Source organism: Catharus ustulatus, chromosome 1, assembly GCF_009819885.2.
Source record: "Catharus ustulatus isolate bCatUst1 chromosome 1, bCatUst1.pri.v2, whole genome shotgun sequence".
Classification (NCBI taxonomy): domain Eukaryota; kingdom Metazoa; phylum Chordata; class Aves; order Passeriformes; family Turdidae; genus Catharus; species Catharus ustulatus.
This window is the reverse complement of record NC_046221.1, coordinates 158,744,279-158,756,577: the sequence shown is the minus strand read 5'-3', so window position 1 is coordinate 158,756,577 and position 12,299 is coordinate 158,744,279. Positions and strand designations below refer to the sequence as shown.

At 40.0% G+C, this 12,299-nt stretch overlaps 1 protein-coding gene across 4 annotated transcripts in view; it reads left to right on the top strand.

Annotated features, from left to right (window-relative positions):
• Positions 1 to 12,299, top strand: part of FAM135B (family with sequence similarity 135 member B) — a 219,138-nt gene that overhangs the window by 143,449 nt on the left and 63,390 nt on the right. For all 4 annotated transcript variants that reach the window (XM_033076038.2, XM_033076055.2, XM_033076045.2 and 1 more), the window contains one exon: positions 11,516 to 11,655. In XM_033076038.2, coding sequence (XP_032931929.1) covers positions 11,516 to 11,655 — 140 coding nt within the window. The remainder of the gene's footprint in view (positions 1 to 11,515; positions 11,656 to 12,299) is intronic.

Sequence of the window (12,299 nt, the reverse complement as noted above, 5' to 3'; positions counted from 1 at the left end):
AGGGGTTTCCTTTCAGCTGTGATCATTGCTGCAGGGCTGGCTCACAAATAGGTAGAGTCAAAGGGACGGAAAATCTTGAAAAATCTGTCTGCGAAAAGTCTTTTTTTTTTTTTTTTCCTTTTCTTTTTTTTTTTTCTTTTCCTGCATGAAATTCTCTCTCTCCTCAAGTCTTTAAATTCCCTTTATTAATTTTGAATAAGTACAAGCTATCTCTTAGACTTTTCCCAGTGATTCATATCCATGGACTCTTACATGATTTCCCATAGCTCTTATTTTCAAGGACAGCTGACCTTGCATGGACATTGGCATGTAGAAAAGTGCCTTATTCAAGAGGCACTGTAACTTTTTCAGCATCTTAACATCTGTAGAACAAGCTTAACCTAAATTACTATTCCCTGGGTAATGGAAAACATCATGTTGGCTTTAGGCATTTGTAAAAGTATTGAAAAGAGAAGAGACATTGTTTTTACTGGCTTTGAGTTTCTTACCCTACTTTATGTAGGTGGTTCCTGATCAGTGCAATAGGGGCTGGCAGTGCATCCTTGCTGCCAGGAGGGCCAAAGGGACCCTGGGGTGCATCAGGAAAAGTGTGGCCAGCAGGTCAGGGAGGTGATCCTGCCCCTCCACTCGGCCCTGGTGGGGTCACATCTGGAATACTGTGCCCAGTTCTGGTCTCCTCAGTTCCAGAAAGACAAAAGGTGACTGGAGAGGGCCCAGCAGAGACTACAAAGATGATGACAGGTCTGGAGCATCTTTCTTAGAGAGAGACTGCAAGAGTTGGGCCTGCTTGGTGTGGAGAACACTGAGGCTCAGTGCAAACAAGTATTTCCAATATCTCCAGATATCTCAAATATCTTGACTGGGTACCAAGAGGATGGTGCCAGACTCTTTTCTGTGGTGCCCAGCCACAGGACGAGGAGCAAAGGCCATAAACTTTACATCAAGGGTTGCAGAGCCCTGGAACATTCTGCCCAGAGAGGTAATGGAATCTCTCGAGAGACATTTAAAACCCACCTGGATGAGTTCCTGGCAACCTGCCTTGTCAGGGGAGGGGACTAGATAATCTCCTGAGGTTCCTTCCAACCCTAACAATTCTGTGATCCTGGGATTCTGTGAATATTTTCTAGTTGGAATCTCCAGTATTTCTTTCAGACCTTCCTAATTAAATTCTCTTAATTTAAGTGTAACAGCAGAAATTATATTTTTTCCAAAGTTATGTCATTTGAATATATACTTGTCATACTGTCATTCTTTGGGAAAGAGATTAAAAGTTAGGAAGGGAACTAGCTGTGAGTAGCTGCAACATGGTCTCTCCTGTTGTCTTCTGTGAACTTTGTAAGAAGTTACAATTCCTCCAGGAAAGGTTCTTCAATTCAAACCTTGCAAATCATGTCCTGAATATTGTCAGCTTAAACTTGTGTTCACATACTGCACTTGAAGTCGTTACTTTCAAAGTTAAAAAAAAACATTACCAATGCAGAGGCTGAGCTTGATAGAATCTAACTGGAGAAGGAACGGAGAAGCAAATAAATAATAATTTAAAAAATCTATTGTATTTTTGTGCTGAGCTGTATAGACAGCAATTAAATCACCAATCAGGCAAGAGCTGGCTGACCTAGGGAAGGAGCAATCTCATGTCTCAGCTGGATGGGAAGTTTAAAAATATCTGCTAAAGGAGTATTTAAAGGATACAAACCAAACATAAGAACATTTTGGCTTTCAGTTAAGTTTATGGCTTATGGAAACAGTTCCTGTGGCAGATTAGCAATATGGTTTACTTATTTAGAAGCTATTTCATAATGATATTGGCTTTATTTTTAACAGAATCTGTTTCCCATCCAAAGGAAATGAAATTTATTTTTGTGTGCATATGAGTTAGTATTTATGAGATTTTTTTATTGCTTTAGCCTCTTTAGAAAGCAGATTAAATTGTCTTTGTGTAGTTTTGCTTGACTATCTAAGTGACACCTGTATGCTTCAAGGGTTGTGATGACACTTGTGTTGAAAACATGAGGCCATGACACAACTCACCTGTGGTCTGACTCTGCCACTCTCCATCATGTTCACTTCCTTTCTGGAGGCTCTTTTGTAATTTCTTTGCCTTGAGAATCCAGCACTGTACATGTGAAATGTTTCCAGAGCAAGGATTGTATCATACTTTATGGAAAGAACTTGGGTCAGGAGAGGAACATCTAATTTAGAGCACATTATCTTGATCTGGGGACTTATAGAGATCTTCCACCTTTTTATGGGCCAGTAAGGACTGGATGTGTTTCTACTTTTTCTCCCATTATAAATAAAAACCAAATCTAGTGATCAGAATCAGAGACCACCTGGGCAGTAGGATGAGGTCCCTCCTGAATGAACAAGGCATCTGTACAGGTCCAGTGGAATGTGGAGGAAAAACTCAGTGTAGAGGGATTCCTTTAGAGATGTGGGTGTGCCAAACCCACCTTGAACATCACACTGTACATTGAACTTGCAGCTTGTAGAATGAAAGACCCTCAGCTGCAGCAGCAGCAGCTACAGCTGAGATATCAGGTTTCTTTTATCCAAATTAACTCTGAAGATTAATCACAGAAATTATGTGTAATATCTCATTACTGGTATTGTGCACAGAGAGAAAAAAATCTGTAGGACCTTGAAGCCTTTTTTGTTTATTTACTTTCATCATCCAGAGTTGGTGGTTTCTTCCAGGGGAAGGCTGAAGTCCTTCACTCTGAATCCTCAGGATTTTTGTTTTTAGAGTGGAATATTAGGAACTACATCCTACCTCTGACAAATTAGATTTCTTCTCATATTTTTTTTTTATTAGACTGTTACAAATGTTTTACATATTCAGTTCAAAGTAATTTATCCTCTGGGTAAAGTACAGCTGGCCAAAGTACTCAAGATAAAAGTTTGGTAAATGTACAATTTCCATCCATCACCTTCTTGAACACAGGAGACATTGAAATAGCACATTAGGAAGCATTTAGTTTGAATCTATACCATTGATAGAGGACTTCAAAGTGTTACAGATACATCAAGGAAATCTTATTTTCCAGTTTGACTTAGGGACTGGGATTTTAATTCAGACCTTTATTTTTGAATCTGTAACTGTTGTGCTGATAAGGTGGTGCCAGGTGTGCTGTGAGACACTGAGGGAATAATCAGTGGATTAATGCAATATCTACGCTAGTCTAGGTCACACTTTTATGTATTCATTTCAATTCTTTCATTTCTGGACCTCTGAACATTTGGGATTTCCCAGCTGCCCAAAGCATTATGTGAACAGTGGTGAGAAAAGAAGAAGACAGTCTCCCCACTGGTAGCCAGAGGAAAAGACTAGTTGAAATGAAATTCTGGAAGTGATTTCTTTCTTCTTTGTGCACTTCTCATTTAAACAAGGAAGTCTTGGTTATTATAATGGGAAATAATTCTCTACCTGGTGGGTGGAATGAATTAAAACCATATTATTTTAATTTCTCTTTTATTTTATTTACTTTTATTAGTCCTAATTTCTGCTGGAATAGTTCTAAACTTCTTGGAAGGTCAGTACAACAGTCTGAAATTGCCAGAGTCTTGTGATGCTGAAAGAGCTATTTAGTATTTGGGGTTTTCAAAAGGCACTTCAACTGTTCATTTGCCATATTTAGGACTGGGTTATTTTTTATCCTTCAGTCTTTTTTTGTCTTTTCACGTTACACAGGAAAGCAAAATAATGTTGACACTGGAGGCAGTTACAAAACATTTGCCTGAATGGTATAAATTGACATTTATACAAATGGACATTTGTACAAATGCTCATTGGACATGAAAGTGAAGCCTCGTTTTTTTTGAGCTCATTAGGAGATGTATTGTTCTCTAAATAGGCTGGAATCTCTCTTCCAGAATTTAATTTTAGTATTGGATCTATCTTTGCTCCAGTTCTTCAGTGCTAAAAGGCAGCTGAGTTTGTGACAGGGCTGTTTCTTTCCTCTCTTTCACTCACTGCAGCAGCACAGGGGCAGTGAAGGAAAACCCAAATCACCAAGAGCACCAGAATGTGTCAGTGGGTATTTATTAGACACAGTCATTTTCTGTCCCAAAGTCATCCCACCTAATGTACTTTAGCTCTTACTACTTCCACAGCTTTTTATTAATTTCTTCCATGTGTTAATACAGACATGCTTGTACATAAGTCCAGAAAACCAGAGAAAGGCAACCTTCTCAGAACCTGGTTTGGGGGAATTTTTATCAAGGAGAAATGAAAATCCCAGTTGAAATTTGCTGCAGATACCACTATTTGATTAGTATTGGTGGAGACCTATAATTAGCTCTTATTTAAGAAGGCATATGGCTCCAACAGATGGCAAAGGAAAAAAAGAAAGTTAGATAAACAGGGATATTTGCACAAGGTTTTCTGATCTCTTCTGCTTGTATTTTGCAGCACAGTTCTTGCTGAGGTTCTGGAAAGATGGCCTACCCTTCATATGAAAAATACTTACATGTCTTAATTTTCTCTAAATATACCAAGATAGTGTGGCCTGCAAGTATTTAAGAATTCTGACAATAACAGAAGACTTGAGGTGATAAAGAAACTTAGAAAATCCATATAATTTTGGTAGGGTTTCTGAGCAAGAACCAGCTCTGCTTGTGAGGTTAGTGGGAATTTCAGAGGTAAAGGCCAAGAACAGGACAGCATGTGTATGGAAGGGTGAGAGAGATGGTCATCCATGGGAGAGCTTTGGGTTATGTTTGTGGCAGTACAAACCAGGATGCTGTGAACTGTGAGAGCACTCAGATTTACAGCAAGTCCTGAGATTTTAAATGCTTTGGGGAGACCTCATTGCAGCCTTCCAGTACTTTAGAGAGAGAGAGACTTTTTTACACAAAAAGGGATAGGACAAGGGCAACAGTTTTAATCTAAAAGATATTATATTAGATGTTAGGAAGAAATACTTTCTTTGGTGTAAGAGTGCTGAGGCCATGGCAAAAGGCTGAACAGAGAAGCTTTGGATGCCCCATCCCTGGAAGTGTTCAAGGCCAGGTTGGATGGGCTTGGAGCAACCTGGGATAGTGGAAGGTGTCCCTGCCCACAGCAGGGAGTTGGAAATAGAGGATCTTTAAGATCTCTCCCAACCCAAAGCATTGTGTGATTCTGTGATTATTTAATGATACTCTCTCTACTGGTTCATTGTCACCCTCCCTGTTCACCTCTGTTTAAATTACTGTGCAATTGCTTCCAAGTGGCTCCAGGGCAAGGACAGGTAGCTGGGATCAAGCTGCCTTCTGCTGGGATTTACCAGCAGCTTTGCAGGGAGGCAGATTTGCAGGGATCAGATGAACCACTGACACCACATGTCTGTGTGGGCAGTAACATAAGGTTTGTGGGTAGGAAAGTTTCAAAACGTTCACAGCTCATTCTCGAGTGAGTGCCTTGCAGTGCCCTCCCTCTGTCTGTGCACGAGTGACCTGGGAGATTGAACCCATCTGCCTTCGAAAAGGGGAGGGGAGAGGAAGGGAGGGGAGGGGAGAGGAAGGGAGGGGAGAGGAGGGGAAGGTTCAAATATTCTAATTTATATAGTTTCCCCCAAGAGAACCCTCACAACGCTCTCATTCATGTGAGAAGAGGGGAACATTTCTAGGGAAAAGTAATGGATAGATTAGCACTCCTTCTCCCAAACTCCAATTATCCCAATTGTTCACTCCAGGAAATCCAAATTATACATTTTTCAACTCTGAGCATTTATAGCATTCTCTCTCTGCTTTCATCATGACTAAATTATATAATTTTCCTTTAAAATTTTTATATCTGAACCCTCCTTTACTCTCTTTTTTTTTTTTTTTTTTTTTTTCAACTGCTATAAAAATGGTTTGAGAGGTTTCATGATTGTTCAAGATCAAAACTCTCCCGTGGAGCAAACAATGACACATGCATATCTCAACCTCTGATTTCTGCCAAGGAGAGACTCTGAAATGGCAAAATCTTGGTGTAGCTGAGACCTGATGATAAATTATTTTCCCAGAGCCACCAGTCACATGAGCCCTTGCTGTTTGCAAAGCAAGAGGGTTGGCTGGTCCTTACACATCTGCATTGTGTCTGCCATCTCAGTGACTGGGGTGCTCCAATCTCACCTGGTAGAATCTTTCCATAATTACATTTTTGATTGTGCTTCCTCATGGTGTCTCTACCTGCCAAAGAAAACTGGAATCCATGTCAACCAACAACCTTTTCAAGGATGGCAAATACCCCAGTGTGCAAACCCAGGTTTGCCCAGCAGAATTAATCTTTGAGAAGTGATGGAGGTCTGTTTGTATTTATTTTTTCAAGGCTTTAAAATATGTAAATTCCTTGTGGCACAGCCCTTAATGAAGAACTAGTGCATGAGGGAATGCTCCTCTGATAGGAGGATACCTTGAAAGCCATGAGTGAGTTTGTTTTGGAGAGGTTAGAAAAGGAGAGTTAAAAATCCTTCATTACCTCACTTCACATTACTTTCTAGCTCAGCTTCCAACAGGCACTAGAAGCATGAAAAAAACCCTTGGAGTTAGTTCTTTGGTTTATTTTAAAGTTACTATCACACTAAGAATAACTTTTAATAATGTAAGATTTTTTCCACACAACAAGGAGTGTGAGACCTAAATGAAATGTGAAAAAATCCTTTCTCCAAAGGAAACACATTAAAACCTCCTGCACAGCAAATTATATCATACACAACTTTTCTTTTAAACCTGTAGGTCTTGGCTACAGAATGCTGAGAATTTCAGGGGAAAACAACACACTTATACCCCTCTGTACATTTTTCGTTCAGTATAGTTTAACTTCTGGGTTTAACAAAGGAAGAGCAGAGACAGGATTTACCTGAACTCATCCTCTATTCTGCAGCCCATAAAAGTATTATTAATTAATACTTTTTCAAAGTAAGGAAGGAGGAATTGTGACAATTCAGTCCTTACACACTGCTGCTGAAAACATTGCATTGCTTCCTATCCCCAATGCAAGGCAGAGAACAAAGAAAATATTTTTTTCATTATTCTAAACATAATTTTATATTATTCTATTTATTATTATTCTAAGTATAGAATTACAACTCCAGGCCTTTTAGAAGGACAACTTCAGGTTTACAACCAGCTTTCTTTAGAATTAGCTTTCTGCAGTTTCATGAGCTTTGTGTCAGAGGTCTAAAATAAATAAGGAGTGCTTAAACAGTCAGGAAAAATCCATATGGAAAATAGATCTAACTTCAGTTCTAACCTCTTTAATGTCTTTATGACTATAGCACTGGAAATTAGATAATTACTCAAATGCTGGCAACTTCTTGAATCTCTCTTGCTGTCTGGGAAAAGCAGTATTATTGATACTGCTATTCAGATAAATGGAAAAGCAGAATTCTGCTAAGTTTTGCTTTGATGAAAGAGATGCTCTTCAATAATGTAGGGAAATCAAGATACTGCAGCTGTAAAAAGAGCTTTACAGTAAATGTTTCTTTATAAATACCAGTGCACACTTAAACATTTGTATTTCAGCCTAATTCACAGCCATGAGAAGCTTATCACACTTGTGTTTCCACACAGGAAAATCTCAGAGGCAGATGATCCCTTCCCTCCCCTCCTCTCCCCTCCCCTTTTCCTCAGACATCCACTACCCCAACCCACCTCAGTGCCTTTGTCCTGGCAGGGGTCAGATTTATATAGTTTCTATTCTCACTAAATTAGGTTTGAAATATGTAACAATATAGTTTACAGGTCACCTATTCATCAAATCCTTTCTTGTAAGATTATCTGGAGAGAATTTTTCAAGGCCCTCCAGGATCTAAATAACCTCTCTCTGAATCTTTAAAGAGATGAGTAATTTCTGTATGATGTGCTGCAATAATATTTAGAAACCTCCATCTATAGAAACACCCAGATGGGGAAGTTAGCAGACTAGAGTGTATCTGGGGAATCTTGGAAGATTGTATATGGGGAGAGAGGGAAAGCAGGACATGATAGAGTGACTGGTCTGTGCAAGCACCCTGTGTATGAAAGCATCCATAATTGCAAAGAGCATTTTCCCTCTTTCTTTTTAAAAATTCCATTGTTCAATAGCCTGTAAAGGAATTTCTAGGAATGGTGGTGGGATGGCATGGAAAGAATAGTAAGAGAAGGATGCATAAACAGGCTTTTCTCATTCTCTGAATGCCTGTGGAACACAACTCTCCTCTTCATGCTTGCAATTGTTCTCACAGCCCTAAGAGCTCTTTTGCTTTCCAGATAAACTGAAGAACTATTCAAGCCAAAGACAATAAGCAGTAAATGGAATAGACACTTAGGAAGAGGAGACAGGAAAACAGGATTCTTTCTAGCATAGGGAATACTGCACATGTCCCAAATAAATCTCCTAAAAGGGAAATTTACTGATCAAAAATTAATTTCCACAAAATTAGACTTTTGTTTTTGAATTCACCAAAGCTCAAGCCTTTGAAACCATGGAATAAATGCAGGTCAGTAGAGTTTTAGCTCCAGTCTCACCTGGGAGTGACACAGTGTGTCTGTCTCCTTTGGGCTGCCTGCAACTGCTGAGATTTTTGAACAGCTGAGGTTTTACTAGGAAGAGATGTGGGAAAACCCATGGTTCCAATCTTCTCTCACACCCTGCTGTGCTTTGTGCCAAGGCACAGAGGTGCTTGTGTTAACACAGGGATACACCTGCTGTGTCTTCTGCCAGCAGCCCTCTCTGAACAATGGCAGCTGTGACAAACACCAACCTCAGTGCCACTCTCTGCCAGCAGACACTCCTGGGCTTTCAGAAGGAATTCCAGGAACTAGGGGGAGTTTGAAAAAGGTACCAGGATTATGATGTTTTCATGGAGTAGACTGAGGAAGGATATGTTTGGAGCAGCAACTTTTTCTAGTGAGTGCAAGAAGCTCAAGCAGAGTGATGTAGGCTGGTCCCTGTCTGTACCTGAAAGCACAGAGCACACCAGGAAGTGCTGCAGCCTGAAGGAAAATACCTGTGGAGATGTTGGCATTCCCCTTTGGTTTGAGAGGCAGGATCCCTGCACTGCTGTTAACTTTGCCAAGCCTGCCAGGCTGTCCTCAGGAAATTCCTGCTGCAGCCTTAGGTCATACTCTAAGAGGGGAAGAAGCCACCTGTGGCCACTTAAGTAGGCAGGGATGGAGGTGTTTAGGGGAGGATTAGTCACTCATCTGCTGTAGTTCTCTGCCAGATGTCTGCAAAGGAGGTCTCCCTGCTTAAAATGGAGTGATTTTTGGCCTCTGATTTGAGGCAGCCCCAAACACTAGCATGACATTGACTTTGACCTTTCCAACAAGAGAAATGACTCCATATGCCACCTTGCAAAATCCAGCTCCTAAAGCAATTACACACAAGGAGTGGTCTGCTCAGGAGTGTGTTTGAAAAGAAAATGAGATTAAACTTTCCATCCGAGAAGAGTGCCAGTATATCAATATCCAAATCAAATAACATAAAGTTTCCTTTGTCTGCCAGCTAGGAGTAAGAATGCATTATACCTCTAATATGATTTTTGCAGTGGCTGTAATATCATGAGGTTTAAATGAAAATAAATATGACTGTATGCTTTTGAAGAGCTAATCAGGCTGAAACATTCTAGCCTTACTGGTGTAGTACATGAAAATAAATATGCATTTATCTAGGCTGCCTGGATTTATGCATAACTAGTGTGCAAATTGGGTGGTGGGAAGAGAATAGCAGGATGAAATATTTTGGTTGGTCCTGGGATGCTTGATAAAAGTCAGTAATAGGGAAATTATTTGAAAGTAGCCTGGATGACAGCACTATGGTTCTGCTAATTAATTAGTTCAAGTCTTATTGGTCTGTCATTTAGTCAATTCTGTCCCATATGATTTTTTATTTTTTGACATATTTCAGTGTCCATGCTATTCCAGTTCCAGCAGACTGGCACCACAAAATTAATTATTATGACAAAACTCCATTCACTTGTCTACTTTTCTTCAGTACCTTTTTATTTGGGTTTTTTTGGTTGTTTTGAAGTCCTTTCTGTTCTTCTATTTTTATTCCATCTAACCAAACTTTACCTCATAAAATATTTAATCCTCTGTCAGTCTTGACTCACTGACCTATGACAGCAAATTATCTACAAATCTTGGCAGACCTGTTCTGATTTGAAACTCTTGACAAAACAGCAGCCCCTGGACTTTTATCTTACCACAACTTGTGGTCCCAAAATAATTCTGCAAAGGGTAAATTCCAAGAAGTGCCTTCTGAAAAACTACACTTTCTAAAAAGCATTGCCTTCTGACTTTTTGATGATGGTCACACATCTGTTTCTCTCTGAAGGTCTAATCCTGGTACATCTTTTTTAAGCACCCCTCCTCAGGAGAGTTCCAAAATACCATTTGCTAAAGGACTTTATTTCAAAAGCTCTGATTCCTACAGGACTGAGTGCTGGAAAGGGACAAAGCCCTGAGTAAATTTTGTGACCTGTTCTTGCTCTGAGGCTACAAAAGTAGACTTAGCAGGAGATTCTGAATACCAGCCAAGGCAAATCTTAAAAGTTCCTAACTTTGGTGCCCAGTTGTTCATTTAAAAGTCACACATTCATTGCAGGCTGCTCTGGAAGGCATTCACTGTAGTACAAGTTGTTGCCTCCAATGTGAGTGTGTATAGCTCAGCAAGCCTGGCTTTTTTTCCCTCTTACTGAAAGGGGAATTGATCAAAAAGCAGTAGGCTTGAAGCAAAAAATTTCTTTGGTATAAAGCATGATTTTTTTTTCATTTTATGTTGTTCTAAATTCCATAGGCTCCATTTTTATCAAAACAAAATACATCCACTGGAGGCACCTAAAGATGAGAAGGGATAAATCCCTCCTGAATTTATGTGATGTTTATTGTGATGATGTGATACATCAGCACACAGATGATGCTATTGGCTGAATTTGATGTGCAGAAGCTTAGAGTTTTGCTTCTTGAGTTCCTTTGATTAATCCAATTTTTTTTGGACCAAGTTGGCATCTCTCACATGTGCCAAGGACCTGAAGGCATCTTGAAAACAAGACTGCATTTTTATATTTCTGTATTTTAAGATGCCCTGCACTTCCAGTTTCTACATTCAAGATCTGCTATTGACTATTGTCCCCCCTCCCAAGTAGTAACTTCTGGGAGTACCAGAGATGACAGAAAGCTCCCTCTTGTGAAAAATCCCCATTGCAGATAAAAGATGAAGTTTCAGAGGTGTACACCCACAGTCCTCATGGTGCTGGGTACACTGATTTAAGCATTTGATGCTTTAGCTTTTATTAGAAATAAACCTAATAGGATAAGTTCTGTCACAGGATCAAGTATTCTCACTTTGAAATACAGCCTGCCCACAGTTTAACATTTGTTTTCTTTAAATATCATGTCTGTGAACCTGCAACCCACAATAACAGCCTGTTCTACTACTATTAATTATTGAGAGTTCAAGTGTTTAATTACAAGTATTACCTAGGTAACCCTGGAGTGAAATCATAGGATAAAAAATAATCTCCCTGCTGAAATCACACCAGGAGTCTGTCTGTGTTTTGTGCAGGTGATTCCAGCCTTTGCTCGGCCTGCATTCATGAAAACAACGTTTACAGCAGAATATTTCAGATTTTGTACAGAAATGAAGAGATCGTTCTTAATGAGTCTATGAACTTCAGAGTGCACCTGCTTCTGGATGGTGAAAGGGTGAGTTGTTTTGGGATACACATAAAAAGCAGCAGGGCTGGGATTCCTCTTACTTAACTTTATGCATGCATTGCAAGGTATCTCCATTTCAGAAGTTGTGAAGAATTCCCTGTGCTGCCAGAGGTGAATGCAGCTGGTGCAGGGAAGGGCACAGTTTATCTGACCAGCACACCAGCAGCTGCATCCAAAGGAGGTTGACTCCTGTACCATCAATACCTGTGATTTATTTGTTTGTACATGCTGACACTGTAAAAGTCTGCCTGAGGTCAGATAGAGCCTCTGCATTGTGCCTGTTATGAGGAGCAGGCTACACCTTGGCTTTCCAGTGGAATAAGATGTTGACATAACACTGGTAAATCAAAATAGCAGCAACTCAAGTGTCTCAACCATAATTTGTCATTTGTGCACTGGATCATTCACTTTACACCACTGTGCTGATCAGCCCCACCTGAGAAAACTGGAGGTCTGCTGCATCTTTCTAGGACCAGCTACTGCTGCCATCCATCATTATTACTCTCTTCTCCTCTCTCTTGGGACTGAAATTTTCCAGCTACCCAGCCCCTTTCCATCCTTCAGAGGCCTTTGTCCTTGGTGCTCCTGACTGCAGGAGCCCATGGGAGAGCTGCTGGAGCTTTCCCTTATAG